Source organism: Aquarana catesbeiana, linkage group LG09, assembly GCF_042186555.1.
Source record: "Aquarana catesbeiana isolate 2022-GZ linkage group LG09, ASM4218655v1, whole genome shotgun sequence".
Lineage (NCBI taxonomy): Eukaryota > Metazoa > Chordata > Amphibia > Anura > Ranidae > Aquarana > Aquarana catesbeiana.
Window position 1 is genome coordinate 280,052,272 of NC_133332.1, and position 25,044 is coordinate 280,077,315.

General features: G+C 42.8%; 1 protein-coding gene across 1 annotated transcript in view; it reads left to right on the top strand.

Annotated features, from left to right (window-relative positions):
- NR6A1 (nuclear receptor subfamily 6 group A member 1) overlaps positions 1 to 25,044 on the top strand; it is a 149,690-nt gene that overhangs the window by 69,547 nt on the left and 55,099 nt on the right. The window contains exon 4 of the mRNA XM_073600981.1: positions 24,414 to 24,469. Coding sequence (XP_073457082.1) covers positions 24,414 to 24,469 — 56 coding nt within the window. The remainder of the gene's footprint in view (positions 1 to 24,413; positions 24,470 to 25,044) is intronic.

Consider the following 25,044-nt stretch of genomic DNA (forward strand, 5'->3'; position numbering starts at 1 on the left):
TCTGACCCAAGATGGCTGCCAGAGTGAAATGGAGCTGCAGCACCCAATTGGAAAGCTTCCTCAGTGGTCCGAGAAACCATAGGGAAACCATGTTCGCCGTGAATTTTCTACACTACAAATAGACTTCACCAGACTACAAACATGTCTCAAAAAAGTTGGAACAGAGCCATGTTTAAATGTAGCCTCCCCTCTTCTTTTCACAACACTCTGTAAACATCTGGAACTGAGACCAGTTGCTGGAGTTTTGGGAGAGGAATGTTGTCCCATTCTTGCCTAATATAGGATTCTAACTGCTCAACAGTCCTGGGTTGTCTACATTGTATTTTTTTTTTGGTTCAAGATTCGCCAAATATTTTCAATTGGTGAAGGTGTGGACTGCAGGCAGGCCAGTTAAGCAATTTGTCTCCTCTACTACAAAGCCACGCTGTTGTCATAGATGCAGTATGCAGTTTAGTATTATCCTGCTGAAATATGCATGGTCTTCCCTTCTCTGGATGGGAGCATATGCGGCTTTAAAACCTGGATATATCTTTTAGCTTTGATGGTGCCCTTCCAGATGCGCATGCTGTCCATTCCATACGCACTAATACACCCCATACCATGAGAGACATGCATGCTTTTGAACTGAGCGCAAGCCAGAAGGTCCCTTTTCTCTTTAGTACGGAGGATGCGGTGCCAATTGTTGCCAAAAAGAATGTCAAATTTTGATTAGTCTGACCACAGAACAGTTTTCCACTTTAGCAAAAAAACATTTTAAATGAGTTTTGGCCCAGAGAAGACAGCAACATGTGTTGGGTCATGTTCAGATATGTCATTTTATTTGCAGGCTAATGCTTTACCTTGCATTTTTGGATGGCTAGCATGGATGGGTGTGGGGGGGGGGGCAATTTACCCCCCCCGGAGCAAGGTACCCGCACATGCAGCCCTCAAAATTTCCACTCGCCTGCTCGCATTTCTTGAGTGGAAATTAGTGGAGGGCATGTGTGGAGCAGGGGTGGATTGGACTAACAGTTTCCCGGCTGATTGCTTCTGGCAGAAGTGGTGCGGCCATCAGACCAGCCAAGAGGGCCACTCTGATGTCCTCTACAAAAGGCGACACCGCTTCTGCCAGAAGGGATCAGCCAGGAAACTGTCAGAAGGATCGGGCAGCTGGATGAGAGAGCTGGGATCTCCCACTGAGATGTGGCTTGTATATGAATAGCTGGCCGCTGTCCAACAAAGTCCCGCCTCCTGTACCGGCATTGGACCATTAGAGTGGCCGGTCTAGGAGGTGGGACTTCGTTTGACAGCCGCAGCTATTCATACACAAGCTGCGTCTCAGCGGGAGATGCCCGCTCTGTGTCATCCAGCCAGCAGATCCTCTTCAGATCCTGATTCCACTTTGATGCATTGTTGGGCACTGATGAGGCTGCACATATGGGCAATGATATGCTGCACTGATGGCCAATGATATGCTGCACATATTGGCAAAGATATGCTGCACTAATGGGCAATGGTACGCTGCAATGGTACGCTGCACTGATTGCTCTGATGGGCAATGGTAGGCTGCACTGATGGGCACTTATATGCTTTATGTTTATATTGTTGTAAAGTTGTTGTTAATATTTATTTTTGGAACTTAATTCTGCATAAAACATTCAACAGCAGTGGCGGCTGGTGCTCAAAATTTTTGGGGGGGCGCAAACAAACTGAAAAAAAAACATCAATTGCAGCCTCACTGTGCCATCAATTGCAGCCTCACTGTGCCATAAATTGCAGCCTCACTGTGCCATCAATTGCAGCTTCACTGTGCCATCAATTGCAGCTTCACTGTGCCATCAATTGCAGCCTCACTGTGCCCCATCAAATGCACCCACTGTGCCCATCATATGCAGTGCCTGTGCCCATCATATGCAGTGCCTGTGCCCATCATATGCAGTGCCTGTGCCCATCATATGCAGCCTCTGTAACCCCCCCCCCGCTCACCATCTGACCAGCACACACTTACCCCATCCTGATGGCGGGTGAGAGAAGCGAGATGTGGGACATGATGCACGGGTATTAGATCCTCGCCTCCTGATTGGCTGAGAGGCGGTTTAGTGTTAGAAACGCAAATATTAATTTGCTTTGCTAACACACCCGTGTGGACTGAGAGCTCAATGCAGTCTCGCAGTCCACCTTTTTTGAAGCCTATTAGAGTCTATGGCTCTAATAAGGTGCTTCAAAAAACACCCCCCGCCAATGTAATTCAGGCGCCCTGCGTCAGAAAAGGGGCCGGACGCCTGAATAGGGGGTGGCTACAGCGCCAATGGATAGATTCATGGCAAGGTAGGGGTTAAAAACAGATTAGAACTTGCTAATCAATGGCAGCTTGATCCTTCTATTAAGCTTTTGCATCAGGTGATATTTAGAAGTATACTTGAGGTCAGTGATATACATCACAGAATCATGTCTGTTTTTATGGCAGTGTCGTCTAAAGGCCTGACGCTTACGGGCATCCAATATTGTGTTTCGGCCTTGTGCCTTGCGCAAAAACAATTTCTCTAGACTCTCAGAATCTTTTGATGATAATATGTACTGTAGATGACGATATATTTAAAGTCTTTGCAATTTTATAATGCTTTTCATGGATTGGTGAACCTCTGCCCATCTTTACTTCTGAGAAACTCTCTAAGATGCACTTTTTATACCAAGTCATGTTACTGACTTGTTGGCCATTAACCTAATTGGATTCAAAATGTTCTTCCAGCTCTTCCTTAGTAGCACCACCTACTTTGCCAGCTTTTTGTTCCCCTGTCCCAAAATTACCTTATTCGTTTCCCATTTTCTCAGTTTAAACATTTGATATGTTTTCTATCGTAAATAAAATATTATGTGTATTCTAGCCACATAGGCTAGATGGTGATCAACTAGAGCAAGGATCTTAAAGTGGGGTTCCACCCAAAAGAGGGGTAGTGGGTACCTGTTTTTTTGACAGGTACCCGTCCCCACTTCTGAGAGATCTCGCCGCAGCGAGATCATTTAGAAGTTCGACCCCCTTCTTCCTTCCCCGGGCCATTCAGAAAGCGCAGCGTGCTTGCGCAGTATGAAACCAGCTATGAAGCCACAAGGCTTTACCGATGGTTTCACTTACAGGCAATGGCGTTGGCAGCACCCGAGAGCCAATGGGAACATTGGCTGGGGTCAGTAGTGTAATTAGTTTTTGTGCTGCCCTAGGCCTGACTAAACTCATGTACCCCCTAATTTAAATATGATGTAGATACTTGCCAGCACACCAAGGATCAGCACAAGGTGGCGTCCAAACGGTTTAGTTTATTGCATGATCACAACACAAAGAGGTGCAATGTTTCGGAGTCACGCAGGACCCCTTCGTCAGGCATGTGATGATCACCATGATCATCATCATCACATGCCTGACGAAGGCGTCCTGTGTGACTCCGAAACGTTGCACCTCTTTGTGTTGTGATCATGCAATAAACTAAACCATTTGGACGCCACCTTGTGCTGATCCTTGGTGGGCTGGCAAGTATCTACATCATATTTAAATTAGGGGGTACACGAGTACATTGTGACTTTAACCAGTATCCAGCTGGTTATTGCTGCAGCACCCAACCTTAAGAGCTTATACCAGGAACGTGTGCGATGGGAATATGAAACATCCCTAATTTAAATATGACCCACCCCTTCCTGTCAAGACCACGCCCATTGCTATTTAAGACCTGCCCTAAAATTTTCGAGTGGGGACACTAGTTCTGAGGGCCGGGGGGGGGGGGGGGGGAATGGATTCCCTTAATTTGCATAGATTTCTTCTCACTTCCTGTTTGGCTGTTGGGCAAGAAGTGAAGGGAAAACTCTGCAACGGGACAGGGATGGTAAAAAAAAAAAAAAACTGACAGGGGCTATAACCCTCCAGATTCCAGGACAGGTAAGTGTCCTAATATTAAAATTCAGTAGCTACAGTATAACTCCGCTTTAATGTTTTTGTTTTTTTTTTGCATGCGTACAGTTCTACAAATGGTAATATAATTTTATACAGCGCAGTAACACTCTTCCTTATTCATTGTGATCTTCAGACTAGGATGCCATGTGCAAACATATTACAACTTGATTTCATGCCATGAGCACTGTGTAAAATGCAGCAAGATTTCAGTGTATTATTGTTAGATCAATATACAGATGATCTTTAGTTGGTGTAGGCCACTACTCTGCCTGACCAAATGAGCATATCAAGGATTATATTAAACATGGTCAAGTCAGTCTCTAATAAGCTTAGGTAAACAGGTTTTAAATGAGGAAGTTGCCATTGCTGGTTGTCCCTTCTATATAGGGCTTTTGCCATTTCTCTGACTTTTCTGATTTGTATTCTTATCTCAGGTCAGTGATCTAGAAAATAATAAAGCCAGAGGGTCACCATAACAGGTAGCATTTTTGGAAGGATTTCAAAAATGGCAGCTCTAATATTTTGGTAATGACAGATTAACTTTAAAGCGGAGTTATAGGTTTTTCAGTACCCACATACAGTATATGAATTGTTATTGTCATGTTTAAATTAAAAGTAACCTGTACTCCGAAAAATATGGAGTCTGCCATTAACATAGCTCCCAACTGTCCCTGATTTCGAGGGACTGTCCCTGATTTGGCGCAATGTCCCCCTGTCTCTCATTCCTCCTCATTTGTCCCTCATTTTGGTCTGATCTATATAAATGTATATAAAATGCACTTTTTATCTATGAAATAGCGTTTTCCAGCTCTAAACCTTTCATCTGATTTCTAAATTGCTGCATTTGTAAATTCCAAAAGCCAATATAAAGGAATAGTAATGGTAAAAAAACACTTGTAAGTTTAACCAATTTTGTGTTTTTGTACAATTCTTCTTTAAGGGGGTGTGTCCTATGCCTGCATACCTTTGCTGATAGGTGTCCCTCATCCCCATCTCAAAAAGTTGGGAGGTATACATTAATACTGTTTAAAATGCTTGTCTGGCTGACTCTGGCTTCAGTACTTTCTGACTTATTGATTTCGAACACCTATGCAGATCAGGAAAGTAAAAGTGAAGTCAGAGCTGCTAGGACTGCATGGTTTTTATAGGCAAGAATCTTAAAATACTGAAGACATTGGGTCAGTATTCAGTAACAGCCAGGCACCCAGATTTTTTTTGGAAAGGTCAACAATGGTAACGTTCATACTTCCTCAGAGCAGGTTTCCTTTAAAGCATGTTGTATACAGTGATCAGCCATAACATTATGACCACCCACCATAACCCATCGAGGCATGAACTCCACTAGACCTTTGAAGGTATGCTGTGGTATCTGGCACAAATCTGTCAGTAGCAAATCCTTTAAGTCCTGGAGGTTGCAAAAAACAAGTCTGATTCATGGAGAGGCCTCCAAGGATCAGACTTGTTTTTCCAGCACATCCCAAAGATGCTTGGTTGGATGGAGATCTGGAGAATATGGAGGATTTGAAGTCCACCCCTCACTCATTAATCTGTTTCTTAAACCATTCTTGAGTTCATCAGACCAAGCCATCTCCCTCCATTGCTCCGTGGTCTAGTTCCAATGCTCACGTGCCCATTGTTGGCGCTTTTGGCTGTGGCCACGAGTCAGCATGGGCACCTTGACTGCTCTGTGGCTATACGCAACAATCAAAGATGCATTAGGTGTTCTGATTTTCTATTGGAACAAGCATGAACATTTTCATCAATTTGAGCTACAGTAGCTTTTCTATTGCATCTGTCTACACAGGCCAGCCTTCACTCCCCAAAGGGCATCAGTTAAACTTGACTGCCCATGACCCTGTCACCAATTTTCATTTATTGGATCACTTTTGGTAAGTCCTGACCACCGCAGAACAGGAACATCCCACAAGAGCTGCAGTTTTGGAGTTGCTCTGATCCAATCGTCTATCCGTTACAATTTTCCCCTTGTCAAAGTCGCTCAAATTCTCACGCCATTCTCACCCATTTTTTCTTCTTTTAACACATTAAATTCAGGGGCAAAATTTTCACTTTCTGAGTAGAATTATTAGCCCTGAATATTAAATAAAACCCCCAAAACATATATTTTCTGAAAGCAGACACCATAGAAAATAAAATGGTGGTAGTTCCAATGTTTTATGTTACACAATATTAGCACAAAGATCTCTGAAACTCATAATTTCAGTACCTAATACAACATAAGTCAAATGTAGGACAAACCAACATAAAATTACTCAATTTGTTGGTAAAATATAAAAGAGGAGGTTGCGCAGAGTAAATATATACCCAACATGTCAAACTATAAAACCGCATCTGCCCGTGAAATGGCACCAAATTTCAGTACCCTATATTTTCCATTGGTAACACTTTAAAAGCCCCTACAGGTCATCCATTTAGAGCAGTTTAGTTACTCAGAAGCTCTGGTGCTAAAAATGTTCAACTTACGCTGGCATGCGTGGCCATATATAACGTGTTTCGCAAATGTTTTGTGCATAGGCACCCTGTACTCAGGGCCGCTAATAGAGGGGGACCACCAGCCCTCCTGTAAGGGGCCCGGGCACACAGAGGGCGGAGGATCTGGAAAGCAGAAAATGAAGGATGACAGCGTCGCTCCCTCAGCAACTGAAAGCTTTTTTTTCTCCCTCTCCCTCTCGCTTTTAGCTGCTGAGTGAGAGACACAGGGCCGGATTTAGGGAATGCTGGAGTGGGTTGTTGCACCCACCCCCATTTCAGTTCTACCCCCCCTGGCCTGCCGCATTTACAGCCGGGACGAGGAGACAGCAGCTTGGAGGCTGTGAGCGGTGAGAGAATAAGAGCTAGGAGGAGGTCTGCTGTGTTTTGTTCTCCCCTCTTGTTAGAAGAGCGTTGATCTATATACAGTTCAGGAGACTGGATCACTCTTACTGTAGATCGCATGGCACTGTACACACACTCCGCCCCCCTCTCCTCCAAAGGCTGCTCACCTCCCGGCAGCAGCAAATGTGAATAGGGGGCGGAGTGTGTGTGCTGTGCCATGCGATCTACAGTAAGAGCGATCCGTTCTACTGTACTGTATATAGATCAGTGCTCTTCTGATAGGAGGGGAGAACCAAAAACAGCACACCTCCTCCCAGCTATCTGTGTTGGCATTGGCAAATGTAATGGGGATTTGAGGAGGGGGTATATGTATGAGGAGGAAGAATGGGGGATGATGTGTGCTGGGAGGTGGGATTGGGGGGGGGGGGTAAGGTAATTTAGAGGAGGTTGTGCTAGGAGGAGGGATTTGTGGAAGTTTATCCTAAGAGGGGGATTGAAGAAAGAAGATTTGTGCTGAGAGGGGAGATGGGGGGGGGCATTTTGTGCCAGAAGGATGTAGGGGGATTTGGGATATTAGGAGGGATTGGGGAGAAGATTTGTGCTAGGATAGAAAGTTTGAGAACAAAGAGGATATATGTTAAGCAGGTGATATGTTAGGGTGAGGGAGATTTGTGCTAGGAGGGGGGATTTTGTTTGGAAATTTTTGCACCTTGGGGGTGGCCCCATCAGGAGGCTGTACGGGGCCCCGTGATTTCTAACGGCAGCCCTGCCTATACTTGCAGTGTCATAGAATACTGGTAAATTGTATGCCATTGAGTAAGTACCCATTGGCATGAAAAGTGTTAGCAGTTTTTCCTCTCTTGTTTTATGTGGGATGTGTTTTTACCTTTTATATTGATGGAATAAAGAAGAGAAGTTGTCATTTATCAGAGCGTGGTCTTCTGTTAAGATTGTCTCACATTATTGCAGCGCCAAGCTGGACTAGCATATGGCTTACCTTGGGGAAAGCTGTCCGTGCACTAACCTGGAGTGGTGTTTTACACCAATATCAATAATCAAAGGAACCAGGAGGAAAATTGTTGGCTGAAAAGTGGCTACATCCAATCAGATGCAGCTGCTGTTCGCTTGACAGAATACAATTGCCCAGCAGGTGGATTCGTCCATCCTCACTGTATAGCATGGATGGAGATTTTTTTTTTCAGAGCAAGTTTCTGGACGTACTGTCCATCCAAAAAAAGGGGGACTTTTAAGTTACCCAAATGTCTCTGATGAGATCAGGGAATTTACAGAAGATAAAATATTTATCTAAAATGTATCATATTTTATTACCGATATATTCAAATTTAATTAATTTTATAAAACCAATGTATAGATCATGTTTATTTCTACAACATGTGTTCTCATCTGCCTATAGACCTGCAAGGTATACATGTATGTGTAAGTATCAAACTTAATAAATATTATCTTGATATATATGTATAAATATCAGACTTAAAGCGGAGTTCCACCTAGAAAATAAAAATGAAAAGTCAGCAGCTACAAATACTGCAGCTGCTGACTTTTAAAATAAGGACACTTACCTGTCCAGGGCGCCCTCGATGTCCTCACCCTCCGGGTGGAGGCGCTGGCATTGCTAGTAAGGGAATCAGGAAGTGAAGCCCTGGGGCTTAACAGCCTGATCCCCCTACTGCGCATGTGCAAGCCACGCTGCACGTTCTGAGTGGTCTCTGCTTTCTTCTGGGACCTGTGCATCTCCCAGAAGACAGCGGTAGAGACGGAGGAGGGGGCGGACATGACATAGATCACCGTGGATACAGGGCGATCTTTTGCCAGAAGTGGGAGCAAATACTTGTATTAGACAGGTATCTGCTCCCCCCTCCCCCCTGAAAGATGCCGAATGTGATACGAGAGGGGGGGAGGAATCTGGACAGTGGAAGTTCCATTTTTGGGTGGAACTCCGCTTTAAGTTTTTTATACAAAACTTTTTCTGGTAGAGTGGATGGGAGACATTTTGAGCTGAATTTTCACAGATCAACTCTGCTTCTTTAAGCAGCATAGATTGTCGAAGGTGTGAACAAAAAAATGATTCCCCTGGGGCTCTGCAGGGGCAACTTGTAAGTATGTTCGTAGGCCTGCCCAGTTATTATTTCCTCTCCACATCCATAGTTACATAGTAAGTCTGGTTGAGAAAGGACACAAAGCCCATCTAGCTTAACCAATAAAATCCATGTGAAGCATTAATGAGTTGTTATCAATATTTACCACTAGATCTTTTCATGGAATTTAGAAATCAATTTATTTCCAAGAAAGTTGAGAGATCAATATAGTGTAGTAAACACATCACTTCCTAAGAATGGCATCTCTAGCATTAGCCTGTGTCTTTCATTTGAGTTTTATCTGCCATTTTTTTGCCTATCCCAAGACAGTCAAAGCCAACCAAAACATATATCTCAAGACCCGGAAAGGCAATCATTTAAGAAAAGAAGATAAGTGTGTAATGTATTCCTAAAAAAAAAAAAAAAAAAAGCTTTGAAAGGCTCAATTTTTTTTTTAAATTAAAATAATAAACGTGGTATAATTACATTCTCTGTGCAATATTATTGCACAGAGCAACCTGGAACCTCCTCTTCTGGGGTCCCACGCCGACACTTTTGGCTCCTCCTCTTCTCCTGGTGCCACCATAGGAAGCTGCTTTAAAGATCTAGAATTATATTTTGGGCATGTACTGGAAATTATTTTATAGAATATTGTCAGGTAAGTGGAGCTTCAAGCACACTACCAGAAACTGGAGAAGTGGTTGGGATGGCACTTGTGGAACTATTGTGTAAAGTCGACCATAGACGTTTTGAATCTCGTTCAGTTCAGCAGAGCACAGCCAAGATTCAACCTCTCTATGGACAGGCTGATTGTACCCAAGTCAAATCATCGATCGACTTGGGTACAACCAGCATGTGGAATTTGTTATGCAATTATTGCAAGCAGCTATAGCCACTGGCAATGATCATTGTTTGTTCTCCTGGCAGGTGTGGTTCCCCCCCGCCATGAGTACAAAAAAACTCTGCCAGAGGGATTCCCCCATTAACCTCCCTGGCGGTATGATTATTTCGGATTTTAGGTGCTGAAAGCGGTACCATTATTTTGCATGGAAATTTGGCGTTTTATATTGTAGGTCTGTAATTCTTAACAATAACACACTTAAATCTGTCCAAACCAGAGTCTAGTAGATATCCCGGGTATGATAAAGTTTGAAACACAAAAACATAAATTATAATATAATAAATAAAAATAAATAATTAAAAAAATTAAAAAAAAATAGTAATAAAATAAATTTCCCCACAATTCACTATCGCTCAATTCTGTAAGTGTTCTAATTTACTATCGCTGTTTTCCAACTGGTCTAAAGCCACTTTTGACGTAAAGGGACACTTTTTGGTTGCTATGGACAATCTCCAGTTTCCAGGCAGAAAGAACAGTGTATATCATGTAAAACTGCATGCAGGGCATGGGACAAAGCACTGGGGACAAAAGGGATGTGAAATCATTTCATACAGTACTGTAATCTGTAAGATTACAGTACTGTATGTGTTATGATTTTGACAGTTTTTTGAATTTGCCGCCAGGCTCCGCCCCCGTGCTTCGCGACGCTCGCAGGGAACGGAGCCTGGCACGGAGAGGCTTCGGAGGAGGACGGAGCCCTCGGACACTGCGGGGGACATCGCAGGATCCCGGGGACAAGGTAAGTAACGCCGCCCCAGGATCCTGCAATGCGATCCCGAGTGTGGCTCGGGGTTGCCGCTAATGGTACTGAATTTTAACCCCGAGCCACACTCGGGAATACCGCCAGGGAGGTTAACACTGACTGTGTTGCAGGAAAGAAAATCGCATCATCTGTAGCTGGCTTATTCTCTCACCTAACCCATCATGGTGATTATTTTGTTTTTCTCCTTCCTCCACAAAAGGTGTAAGGTTAAAAAAAAAAGCTCAATGTAATAGTTTCACGTTAAAGGCGTTATTTTAAATTCTCAGAAATAGCCATTTAGAATTTACTTCTATTTAGAATGATGTAGGGTTTTTAATTTTTTTTTTTTTTTGCTATAATGGCAAGAACTTTGGACAATCGTTGAGCACTATTTGACTATGCCTATCTATCCAGCTTCTTGTACATATATACTTTTTATTACAGAAACATGGAAAACATGGATTTATGGATATATCTTAATTCATGTCAAAGACTAAATGGTCCTTATTTAAACACCACAATAACTTTAACAAAAAAAATTTGGGTTGCCAGCACTACTATATCATTAGACCTGGACAGCAGGCATGCCATATTGATGTATTAGGTGAATTTAGGCTTGCCTCTTGACTTGGTGGCTCCAGTAATAAACAGCCATCTACTCTTTATCTGCCATGTATTTTGGTGGACGTCTGATCCATTTAGGGTTTTGTATGATATACAATGTGCTGAATCTAATAACACATTCTGGTTTTCATGTTAATTATAAAAAAGTATTTTGGAAAAGAAGTGTCAACATACATGATCTTAAATTAAAGGGGAACCAAGTCCTCCTATCCTTTCCAGCCAAGGAAGCTGCCATTTTAGTCTGCAGTTACCATGGTGGCTTGACAGTTCACTTGAGAACACAACCAGCTGTGACAGCTATCATTCATGGCATGCCTTGAATATCACCATTTTGGGAAACAAACTAATGGGTTTAATTCTAAAAAGCAGCCATTGTAAACAGATCTTGCTGTTGCACATTTGTGTGTGTTTTATTGGAACAATCCACATCCTGACAGACTCCATGACATTGTAAGACCCAACTGCATAATATATTTACCATATTAATCTTTTCTTTATTATAGGCAGAAATTTGATAATACTATACATGCCACAGGGAGGCTAGTCCTACTGGCAAATCCAAGAATTGCTGGCTAAACCTTGATCTTTCTCTGCTTTTACCTGCAAATTTTTAAGATGGTGCGAGGATTCTTTAATGAGCAACATGATCATTAAATACAGCCCTGGCATGACCTCAGAACTTAAACAGTCCCAGAAACTCAGACCTTCTGGGAAAGTAAAGCCTAGTACACACTGTTTTTTTTTTCATTCAACAGAGTTTGTGAGGAGATCCTGTACTAACAATCCGAAGTTAGTACAGCAATCTCCCTGCTGAGCTATTGCGTTTTGACACCCTCCCCCAAGAACACACTGGTCAGTGCTCTCAGCAGACATTTTTCAGTGTTGCCCCTTCGAAAGAAGCCTCCGACTGCCATACACATGGGCCGAATGTCAGACGGTTTCTATTGAACCAGCTAATACTCTGTCCGTGTGTACAGGGTTTTAGTGGTTGGAAGTATGATAACAAGTGGTGATTAGGAGATAGTATCACCTTGAGAATGTTTTCATCTACTGACTCACACACAGCAAAATCAAATAAGAAACGCAATGAGATTATCAGACTAATGATTGTCAATTTTTTTTTTTTTTTTTTTTTGCATGCTAGTTTCCATATCAAAAAAGAAGAGGTTACTAACATATTGTATTTTCGGACCAAAACTGTATTGATTAAACGAAAAAGGTACAATCTGGTATGATATGAGAAAAATGTTCATGTTTGTTCCTTCAGATAATTGCGGACAAAAGCTGTGTACAAACGATCAGATGATCGTACTATAGCTTCGAAAACTGTATTTATCCTCTGTTTTTCTGATCGTTTGTTACGGGCCTTAAGGCTGGATTCACACCTATGCATTTTTAGTGCTTTTTGCATTTTGCAGATTTGCACTACAGTCCATTTAACATGGTTTCCTATGGAACACGTTCTGTAGTGCAAATCTGCAAAATGCAAAAAGCACTCAAAATGCATAGGTGTGAATGGAGCCTTAGATACAGTCTTGAACCTCTGACACATGGGTGTGTTCAGACTTCTACCACTGAAAGTAGATATTTTTGGAAGCCAATTTATTTAGGAGGGTGGTTGGACATGCATATACCTGCTTTATAATAAACATGCATGCTCCACTCAGCTGATTGCACGTTTTATGGCAATGTATTGCAGCGCACATTACAAAAAAGTGAACTTCTTTGGACCACAACATTATGTGGAGGAGGAATGGTGATTTGAAGTGTACAATGACTCTCTGTTTTCAGTACAATTACTATTTTGTATCAACATTCCTGAAGCATTCAGGGCAAGTCAAGAGATAAACAGCTCTGAGATTAAATCAGATACCAAACAAAGACTGGGCACTAGAAGGACCTGTTTGAGTGGACTCTGCTCCTAGTAAATGCAGGTCTTCAGTGTGTCAATGGTTAATCAGGATCAATGCGTTATCTCCGTTTTATCTGAACTATTCCAACAATGAACTGATCATGATAGAAGTTGAAAAGGGTTATCAATAAGTTGCTGGGCTAACATTTATTTTAAAAGCACCGTAATTTTGTAAAGTACCTCTGTCTGGATAAAGAGATAACACCCATGTTGTTGGATGCTTAAGGCAAAGTAAGTTTTTTTTTTTCTTTACTTTTTTTTTTTTGAAAAAAAACTTCTGTTTGATGTGTGTGCTTGCTGTCTTATCTGCAGGGGGATAAAAATAAAGGTTGAGACATGATTAAAGTGGATTCAGTGGACTGTGCAAGCTGATTACAGTAACTTTGGGGAGGGGGGATTGCATCCCAGATACTGCATGAAACATCTGTTGCGTTCCTTGCCAAATGCACTGGGACCAGTCTGTACAGTTTATTGTGTATTGGGTAAATATCAGCGATGTCCAACATTCTGTTCGTCAGTGGGTGTGATTTTGCAAGCTTAACCTTTACTTCCTCTCCTCTTTGCTTTTACATTATCTTTTTGTAATCACATCATGTCCCAAGAGTGTGCATAGCACCCTCTAAAAACAAAAGTGTATATATAGAAAATTTACAAGAAAAAAATGTATATAAGAGGGATGGCAACAAAGTTGGGAGCTTCACATCCAGCAGCAAATGAAGCCAAATGCAAAGATCAAAGACATTGTCAACATCTGGTTTCTCCCAGGAAGGCTTCTGTGTTCAAAATGTGAAGAATGCAGTGTTAGGGTGGCTATCCCTGGATCGAAAATTGGCCTGTTCAGCAGAGACCATCCGAATTTCGATCCATGTATGGACAGGCTGGTTGTACAGAAATCAAATTACTGATCGACTTATGCACATCCAGCCTATCAGGTTTTTCCCAAATGATCAGTGCAACTGTCTATTATCGCTGTCAGAACACAATGGCAAAGTGGCAGTGATTCCCCCATCCACCTTGAATGTCTGGATGGGGGGGGGGGGGGAGATTGGGTCATTTTTTTCATTCAACCTTCTGGTTAAACAAAAAATATATAATGTATGGCCAACTTTAGAGAAGACCAAAAAACTAGCCAGCAAGACCATAGTAGTGTTTATGGATCCCTTCGATTGATAAATTGGTATTTTTTTCAAAAGCAAGAGTGCTATTCATTTTTAGTATTGGTCTCCAAAACTGGAGGCTGTTTGGATACCCATTTAAAGCAGAGCTCCACCCAAAAGGGCAAGTTCCGCTAGATAGCACCCCCCCCTCCAGTGCCACATTTGCCACTTTTTTTTTTGGGGGGGGGGGGGGGGGGGGGAGTGAGTACCTTGTTATGACAGGTACCCACTCCCACTTCCTGCCACGGCAATCTGAGCCTGCAGTTTTCTGGGACACATAACAGGTCCCAGAAGACTATAGGACCATTCACAAGGTGCAGTGCTGCTCGCACATACACAATAAGAAACCAGCTGTGAAATCCCAAGGCTTCACGTCCTGTTTCCCTTACTTGCTATGCCAGTGTCTGCACCTAAAACCAATTGAAGAATTAGTTCAGGTGAGGATATGACTGGATCCCTGGAAAGGTACGTATCCTTATATTACAAATCAGCAGCTACAGTATTTTATTCTGTTGAGGTTTAATTTTTTGGGGGAGCCTGGAGCTCCTCTTTACAACCACTCTTTGTTTTGAAGAGTGCTCTAGAAAGGGCCAGGAAGGTATGCCTATCTAGTAGAGAGCAATCAAAAGATCCCAAAATACAACCCCATTTCCAAAATAATTGGGACGCTATGTAAAATCTACATAGAACCCCAACTCCAAAAAAATGAGGACGCTGTCTAAAATCTACATAAGAACAGAATGCATTGATTTGTAAATCTCACAAACCAATATTGTATTCATAGTAGAAAATGGAAAACATATCAAATGTTTAAACTGAGAAAGCGTACCATTTTAGGAAACAATGAAGGTAATTTTGAAATTGATGGCAGCAACATATCTCAAAGTTGGGACAGAGCAATAAAAAGCTGGCAAAGTAAGTGGTACTAGCAATGAGAAGCTGGAAGAACATTTTGCAACTAATTGGGTTAATTGGCAACAGGTCGATAACATGATCTTAGGCCCCATTCACACTAGCGCGTTTTTTGATGCATTTTGCATTTTGCAGAAATGCACGGGAATTTTTTAACATGGGTTCCTATGGAACATGTTCACATCAATGCTTTTTTGTATCTCTGCGTTTTTGGAAAGGGTCGGGGACTTTTTTTCATGCAAAAAGCAGCGTTTTGCATGTAATGGTTTTCAATGGACAAGCATCAAAAACGCAAGTGCACCGTTTTTGATGCGTTTTTGGTGCGTTTTTGCCGTTTTTTTTTTTTTATTTTTTTTTTTTAAGACTGTAAAAAAAAATGAAAAAAAAAAAAAAAAAAAAAACGCAAAACGCAAATCGCGGCAAAAACGTGGCAAAAACGCGGCAAAAACGCGGCTCAAAAACGTGCCAAGCATGAAAAAAAACCTCCAAAAATGCTCAAAAGCAACATGCATAGGTGTGAATCGAGCCTTAGAGAGTCAGAGGGGTTTATTTACTAAATGCAAATCCACTTGGAAGTGCAGTCGCTGTAGATCTGAGGGAGACCTGCAAGGATAATAATAAAACAGCATTTTTGCTTGCACATGATTGGATTATAAAATCAGCGTTTCCCCTCATTTCAGATCTAAAGCGACTGCACTTCCAAGTGCACTTGTAGTGCAAAGTGGATTTGCCTTTAGTAAATCAACCCCAGAGTGTCCTAGGAGTAAAGATGGACAGAGGTGCACACATCCATGAAAGCCTACATCTAAAAATTGTCAAGCAATTTCAGAATAATGTTCATGGCCAAAGATTCTGAGAATCTTTTAATCATGCAAGGGATAAGGCCAAAACACAATATTGGATGCTTGTGATCATTAACCACTTTAGAACCAAGTCCATTCTGACATTTGTTGTTTACAAGTTAAAATTAGTATTTTTTTTGCTAGAAAATTACTTAGAACCCCCAACCAAACATTATATATTTTTTTTTTAGCAGAGACCCTAGAGAATAAAATGGTGATTGTTGCAATACTTTGTCACTCTGTATTTGCCCAGCGGTCTTACCAACGCAGTTTTTTAGGAAAAAATACACAGCGATGTTACACTGAGTAAATTGATATTTAACATGTCGTATCTAACAGGGGGGACGTTTGATGGGGGGTCATCTTGCCCTCACTCGACTTCCTGCCAGTCACCGGATCAGGTCATTTCCGCTGCTGCCGATCTCTCCGGTAAGCGGCGGAAACGACCTGGAAGCAGCGGGAGGGGAGGGGGCACCTCTCCTGCCGCCCATAAAAGTGATCCTGTGGCGAATCCGCCACTGGGACCACTTTTATGTGAAAGAGGATCGCCGACCGTGCAAGGTTATGGCAGCTAACGTCAAAGTAGCGATGTATATACATGGTGGGCGGTCCGAAAGTGGTTAAAACCTGCATGATTCTGTAATGGACAAAATTACTGTCAGTGAACACAGTTTGCTGTGTCATCCAAAAATGGATTTTATGGTGATACACAATGCAGCATTTCTCCCCTGCAGTGCTGTGGCCAAATTGCAGTAAAGTGATTGTTCTCGTTTCCATATCGAAAATAAACTTTCTCTAATCTTTCTAAAGCTGACCATACATGGATCTAAATTCAGGTAGTTCAGCAGTGACTAGACGAATTTTGATCTGTGTGTGGCCAACCCTGTCTGACAGAAGTCAATCGTTGGAAACAAGCTGGAAAGCTTTTGACCGGTTTATTCTAACAATACTGGGTCCCACTTTTTTTTTTTTTCTTTTTCTTTTTCTTTTTCTTTTCTTTTCTTTTCTTTATGTTGAATCGGCTTACTGGCTGCATGAAAAAAAAAAGCCTGAACCTCAGAAGTTCATTAAGTGTAATTACTAATTTATCTCTATGCTGCCCAGATATTGCCCTAGGCATGGTGGAATACATCTGCAGACTAGATTTGTGGTTTCATTGTACAGCCTTTTTATTCTCCTGTGTACAGCTTAACTTGTTTAACCAGTTGGATTTAAAATTGTCTTTTTTTTGTTGGGACCTTATCTCCAAACTCTAGCCCAGGGCTCAAAAGAGGAAGTAAACCCTCCCAAAAAACAAAACCCTGCAGGACAAAGGCATAATGAACTAGCTCATAATGAATTACTTACCTAAGATCAAAGCGACCCTTGTTCACCTCCTCCGTCACCACCACGATAACCGGAGTGACTTCCAGGTATCGCTGCTCCGGCGATGTGACTGGCCGGAGCAGCGATGACGTCACTCCGGCGCATGCGCACGGGGGCCGTCAGTGACAGCATGATTGCCTTCACTAACGGCACGCTCAGTGCGTCTGTGCCATTGTCTACAGCGCGCATGCACTGTAGACATCAGTGCCTGTTTTTAGGAAGATATCTCTTTAACCATGTAGGTTAAGGAGATATTTCTTGCACCTACAGGTAAGCCTTAATCTAAGCTTACTTGTAGGTTAAAGTGGTCTGTAAGGGTTTACAACCACTTTAAGGGTTACTCGCCACCAGTTGCCCCACCCAATCCCTACCCTGCCCCGCCCCTAATCGGCCCCTAAACACGCCCTCATAAATAATCTCATGAAATTACACTTAAATGTTTTATGCAGAATTAAGTTGCAAAAATAAATATTAACTACTACTTTATCAGTTCAGCTTCACCAGTGCCCATCAGTACAACCTTACCAGTGCTCATCAGCACAGCCCCATCATTGCCCGTCAATGCAGGCTCACCTGTGCCCATCAATGCAGCCTCACCTGTGCCCATCAATGCAGCCTCATAAGTGCCAATCAATGCAGCATGACCAGTGCCCATCAATGCAGCGCCACCAGTGCCCATCAATGCAGCCTCACCTGTGCCCATCAATGCAGCCTCACCTGTGCCCAACATTGCAGCCTAACCAGTGCCCACCAATGCAGCCTCCCCTGTGCCCTTCATTGCAGCGTGACCAGTGCCCACCAATGCAGTGTGACCAGTGCCCACCAATGCAGCCTCACCTGTGCCCATCATTGCAGCGTGGCCAGTGCCCACCAATGCAGCCTCCCCTGTGCCTATCATTGCAGCGTGACCTGTGCAGAGAAAGAGAGAGGGCGGCCAGATCATCACAAAGTGGGGATTGCCCACTGTAACAGCTTTCATTTGAAATGCCACCCGCTTGCGTTCACACACAGTCCCGACATTGGACCGGTGTTCTGTCTATCATTGGCGCCGGTCAGAAGGTGGGACTACGTGTGACCACGAGTGGACGACAATTCAAATGAAAGCTGTTACAGCGGTCAATCCCCGCTCTGTGATGATCCGGCCTCCCTCTCTCTTCCTCCACTCTCTCTTCCCCTGGGCGATCGCTTCCATTCAATCCCGCTTGCCGTGGTGCTCACCCCCCTCTGCTCCGAGGCAGCTTACGCTTGCAAAATGCGAGTAGGCGAGTGGAAAATTTGAGGGCTGCTCTAGTCTACCACAATTTCGTAGTCATTGATATGGAAAACCATTCCACCTAATCACCTAATGTGTATACAAACACACACACACGTTTTAGGCAGGTGTGAAGAAATGCTGTAACGTAAGAATGCTTTCAAATATATATATTTGAATTGTTTATTTTTATAAATTTATAACATGCAAAGTGAGCAAACAGAAGAAAAATCTAAATCAAATCAATATTTGGTGTCACTACCCTTTGGCTTCAAACCAGCATCAATTTTTACATATTTAAATTTCTTCAAATGAAGCTGGAGATTTGGTCAGGATCAATGGTGTCCTCAATGCTAAGAAATGCGAACAGATCCTGCCATGCCATCAGAGATCTGTGTGATTGGCCCCAAATTTATTCTGCAGCAGGTCAATGACCCCAAACATGCGGCCAATGTCAATAAAGGACAAGTTCACCTTTTGTAACATGTTTAAAGGGATTGTAAGGCCCCTTTCACACGATCGGACCGTTCAGGTCCGCCTGTCAGTTTTGACGGCGGACCTGAACGGGCGATCCATGTTAGCCTATGGAGCGTCGGATGTCAGCGGAGACCTTATCCGCTAAAAGCAGACGTATGGCTCTACGTCCAGATCCGTCGCTGGCGGATCGGATCGGGTGAGATCTGACGAAAACGGACACGCTGTCCGTTTTCGTCCGATCCCTCCATAGGCGGCAGCGGCGCCTGACAAGCCCCTCCCCGCTCAGTGAGCAGAGAGGGACCTGTCATCCGCCGGCTCAGCGGAGATCAACGGACTGATCTCCCGCTGAGCCGGCGGACCGAGGCGGGCTCCGTAGAAACGGAGCCCGCCTCGTGTGAAAGGGGCCTAAGGGTTTGTTTTGTTTTTTTTTCTTTAAATAACAAACATATCATACTTACCTCCTGTTCAGCTAGTTTTGCACAGAGTGGCCCCGAACCTGCTATTCTGGGGTCCCCCGGTGGTCTCGCGGCTCCTCCCCACATCAGATAACCCCCTAGGAGAAGCGCTCTTCTGAGGGGGTTACCTTGCGGGCGTGCTCCCAAATCCAGCATTGAATGTATGACTCAGCCCCGCCCCCCAGCTACCACATCATTGGATTTGATTGACAGCAGTGGGAGCCAATGGCTGCGCTGCTATCAATCTATCCAATCAAGAGCCGAGAACCCCGGGCAGAGAGACAGCGTGTCCCCGTCCGGTCAAGTTCCAGGGCTCAGGTAAGTAAAACCCTGCCAGGTGCATCCTATGCATTAAGGTGAAAAAACACGAAGGTTTACAACCCCTTTAATGTTACACCCATATTCAGGGTGTAACATGTTACAAATCCACCGGCCCCCGAACCTCCCCCTGCCCGGCCACGTCACTCATTCACAGAGTTCTTTGAACCGCAAACTACAAGGTCGTGCAGCCTTTGCGGCTATCGGCTTGCAGTTCTCACTGAACTACCACAGCGCTATTGTAGTTCATTGATGCTTCCTGTTAGTGTGTAACTGTTTGGCCATACGATGTACAGCCAAACAGCTTACACACAGAGTCTGCAAGAGCCCTGCATTGCACCCATGATCTACTGATCGTGGGTGCAGTGCTTTCCAGGCTCCCAACATAAAAAATACTAAATGCACAGTTTTTACCTGCATAAAAGATATTCATTTATTTGTATTGTTTTTAAAAACGTGACCTTATCCTTTAAGAACTACCTTCAGCGTAAAGAAGAACAAGGAGTCCTGGAAGTGATGGTTTGGCCCCCGCAGAGCCCTGATCTTAACTACTTCCAGACCGCCCACCGCACATATACTGTGGCAGGGTAGCCCTGCTGCGTGAAACAACGTACCTGTACGTTGTTTGCTTCTTCCAGGTCTGGGGCGCACGCCAATCAGCAGGTCCAGCAGCTGGTGTAAACAAGGCAGATCGCCATTCTGTCAGTGAGAAAGAGGGAGATCGTGTGTTCCTGCTGAGCAGGAACATGGATCTCTCTCTTCCTCCAGTCAAACAATCCCCCACACAGGTAGCAAGCACCCCCTAGGCACACATTTAACCCTTTGATCACTCCCTGATGTTAACCACGTTCCTGCCAGTGTCATTTATACAGTGACGGTACATATTCTTTAGCATTGATCACTCTGTTGGTGTTACTGTTCCCCAAAAAGTGTCAGATTTGTCTGCCGCAATCCCGCCAAACACTGCTGATCGTCACCATTACTAGTAAAAATAAAAAATCCATAAATCTATCCCATAGTTTGTAGATGTGGTAACTTGCGCAAAACAACCAATATACACTTATTGGGATTTTTTAATCCAAAAACATGTAGTGGAAAACATATTTGCCTAAATCGATGAAGAAATTTGATTTTAAAAATTTTTTTGATTGGATGTGTTTTATAGCAGAAAGTAAAAAATATTGTTGTTTTTTTTTTTTCAAAATCAGAGAGGTGATCAAATACCACCAAAAGAAAGCTCTATTTGTGGGAAAATAAGGACGTAAATTTTGTTTGGGTACAGTGTCGCACGACTGCGCAATTGTCATTTAAAGCAACGCAGTGCCGTATCACAAAAAATGCTTTGGTCTGTAAGGGAGTTGAACTAGATGGACTTATGGGGCTGAAGTGGTTAGAGGTTGTAACCCTAAAAAAAAAAAAGAGAGATCCTGTTCCCTTATAGCAGGTTAAACAGCGCACACACACTGTGTGTGCTGTCTAATCTGTCCGTCTCTTTGCTGTAAAAAACTTGAAAACTTTGTTGATCCTGCCTCTTCCTATGTCCCCCTTAGAGCCCTTTCACACTGAGCCGCCTGCCGCGTTAGCGGTAAAGCGTCGCTAGCGGCCGAAGAAAGGGTTAATAGCGCCCGTGTATCGCCGCTGCCTAAACGCTTTGAAGGCGCTTTGGCAGCACTGCCCATTCATTTCACCAGGGAGGGGTGGTGGAGAAGTGGTGTATACCAGACGCTGCTTGCAGGACTTTTTTTTTTAACATCCTGCCAGCGCAGCTCCCCAGTGTGAAAGCACTCTGGCTTTCACATTGGGGAGCATTGAGAGACGTTTTACAGGTGCTATTTTTAGTGTTAAAACGCCTCCAGTGTGAAAGGGGTCTTAGTGTGCTGGCCACGGTAATCATGCCTACTGATCCATCATTACCATGGTCAGGTTACATGCCTCTGTCAATACCGCTGCTCTCCTCTTTCCTCCTCTCCCCCTCCCTCCCTCCCTGTCAGCTCGTGTGTGTGTGTGCCACCTCTCCCCTCTTGCCACTATTAGTAGCTTCCAGTAAAGTTAAAGATTACTGCCAGCCCCTCTGTTCTATCAAGCCATTCTACACAGTGTACATGATGCCTCGAAATACCGCTCTCCTTCTCCGATCTAAGGGCTACAGTGGGAGGAGGAGGAGAGCGGCCGGAGGTAATGTGACCGGCCAGAAAAGATCTGAGATATGGTATTTACAGGCATAGTTTTATACAAACATATACACTGTGTATGGTGGCTTGATAGAACAAAGGGGCTGGCAGTAATATTTATTTGAGTTTACAACCACCTTAACATTGAGTCTTTCTGGGTTACATGAAGAGACAGAAGGATTTGAGGCAGCCTATATCTACAGAAGATCTGTGGTTAGTTCTCCAAGATGTTTGCAACAACCTACCTGCTGAGTTCCTTGAATAAAAGTGTGCAAGTTTACCTAGAGGAATTGATGCTGTTTTTAAAGGGGTTGTAAAGGTAAAACTTTTTTCACCTTAATGCATTCTATGCATTAAGGTGAAAAAACTTCCGACAATACCGCCGCCCCCAGCCCCCCCGTTTTACTTACCTGAGCCCTCGAAAGTCCAGCGCTCGCCCCCGACATCCTCTTCGTTGATCAGCCTGACTGCTGATTGGCTAGAGTGGATGGATTGAAAGCAGCGCAGTCATTGGCTCGCGCTGCTGTCAATCACATCCAATGACGCGGCACGCCGGGGGGCGGGGCCAAGTGATACAGTGAGTGGCTATGGCAGCCGGCTGTATCACAGGAGCGCGCCCGCAAGAACTCACCACCAGCGGGGAGGAGCTGAAACAGCTGCCGAGGGACCCCAGAAGAGCAGGTTTGGGGCCACTCTGTGCAAAACGAGCTGCACAGTGGAGGTAAGTATAACATGTTTGTTATTTTTTTTTTTTTTTTTAAATTACCTTTAGTGTTCCTTTAAGGTATAGGGTGGTCACGCCAAATATTGTTTCGGATTTCTCTTCAGTTCATTTACATTCAGTTTTGTTAATTTATAAAAAGAAATCTATTAAGGTTCCATGTACACGGGACAATGGGGCAAACTCCTCTGAACGAACTTGAAACCGGCGTTTAGAAATGCCCGTTTTGCCGTGTTTAGCCACGTTTTACCGCGTTTACTGCGTCTAGAAGCGTTTATTAAGATAACCTCATTAAGATCCTCCCCAAGCTCAAAAAACATTGTTATTTAACTATTTAGCCATTTTGACCAGAGTGAGTAGTAGCAGCAGCAGAGAGAGCAGCTGTATACTTGTATTTGTCTCTACAGTATTTCTGTGCTTTTTTTTTGCAATGGATCCCATAATGAGCATATGTGAGGAAATGCTCCTGACGTTGCTCTTGATGAGGCTAGAACGACGTAGAAAATTGTGTGCGAGGTCCAGAGTCAGAGTTCGTCGCTATTGGACCCATCCATTGATTGCACAGTGAATGTCGGTAGGATATGTTTCCAGCATGTAAGTACAGCTGCGTACCTACCCCGACAAATTTTTTAATTTCACACGCATGTGTATTGCCACATTTGACCTTCTACTAGAAAAAGTATGACTAGAAAAAGTTTTTAAATTAATTTAATTAATTATTACAAAAAATATTTTGTCTATTTAATGCAAATGTAAACGTTAATTTCATTTTTTATAATATATTAAATTTTTATTTGCAATTTTTTTTTATATTTTTAATAATTAAATATTAATTGATTAATACATTTTTGAGATTTTTTTTAAAGCTGTATATGTAATTTCTTGTTTTTTTTATTTTTTTGTATTTTTTATGCAAATATTTGTTGCAAAAATTATTATATATTCAATTTTTAAATTGTGCTTAATAAATATTTTTTTATTTTTTATTTTTTTAAATTAAAACATTTTAAACTATTTTTTTTTTATGTTTTTTCATCGTTTTCCATCATATTTTTGTCTTTTCAGGTCAAAAATATAGGGTACCTTTAAAAACGCTTATAAACGAAAACATGTCTAAACGCCGGTACCGCGTTTAGCCACGTTTAGTCGCGTTTGGCGTCTGAAACGTGGCAATCTTTGGCGTCTGAACCCATTTTTTTGCTTTCAAAGAAACGCTGTTAAACACAACTGTCTAAAATGGCAATAAACGAGACTGTGTACATGATCACATAGGATAACATTGAATGAGTTCAGGGGCAGTTGAAAAAAGCGTCTAACTGCCTCTGTACGTTTAGCAGCGTCCCGTGTACATGGGGCCTAACACTTTTATTTCCGAAAGCATTCCTAATTTACAGCGTTTTTTCACACTTGGCTAGAACTTTTGCACAGTAGTGTGCCTGTGTGTGTATATATACATATAGCTCTCTCTCTTTCTCTCTCTCTGTATGTGTGTATATATATATATATATATATATATATATATATATAAATACATTTATTTTGTTTTTTTTTATATCTATACATATTTTCTCGTATAAAGTTTTGAAAGTATGAGCATTTTTAATACAGGACAAAATACTTTTCTACATGGCAGTCTTTCCTTCCTCATCCGGCGTTTGTAAAACTAGAAACCTTTTATAAACTAGTATAAAACACTTTTTCTTTTCTTCCTTTGCAGCTATTAGAGAAGATGGAATGCCTGGTGGAAGAAACAAAAGCATTGGTCCTGTACAGGTAAGACATTGGGCAATGCTGGGATATTAATTTGCTATTGTCACACAACTGGGTGGGCTCAGGGCACAGTGCTCTTCGACCCCCCCCCCCCCCCCCGATCCCACCCTTTTTTAAAGCCAATTAGAGCCTCCGGCTCTAATCATGTGCTTCAAAAAAGAAAAACCCATTGGAATCCATACGTCTGGCGCCGCCACTGCTCCAAACGTACAGAGTGCCCCCTTGTCATCTGTGATGACCTTAGAGGACCTTAGATTGTAAGCTCCGTGAAGGCAGGGACTAATGTGAATGTACAATATATGTGTAAAGCACTACATTCATTTTCGGCGCTATACAAGTACCTGTAATAAATAGTTGGGTCGGCAACTTTACTGGAGTCTTTAACCAATTTTCCCATATTTTAGAAAATTTGTCAGGACAAATACTTTTATACATTACCAACTTTTCCCTTAGTAGAAGTGTTAACCAAGTTTATCCACACGTCATGTCGGAGAGGTAGGCGGTGTTATGTGCAATTTTGCCACACCCACCCTTGTTTTTGTATTTTATCCCAGTATGTCCCACTTCTTTCATAATCT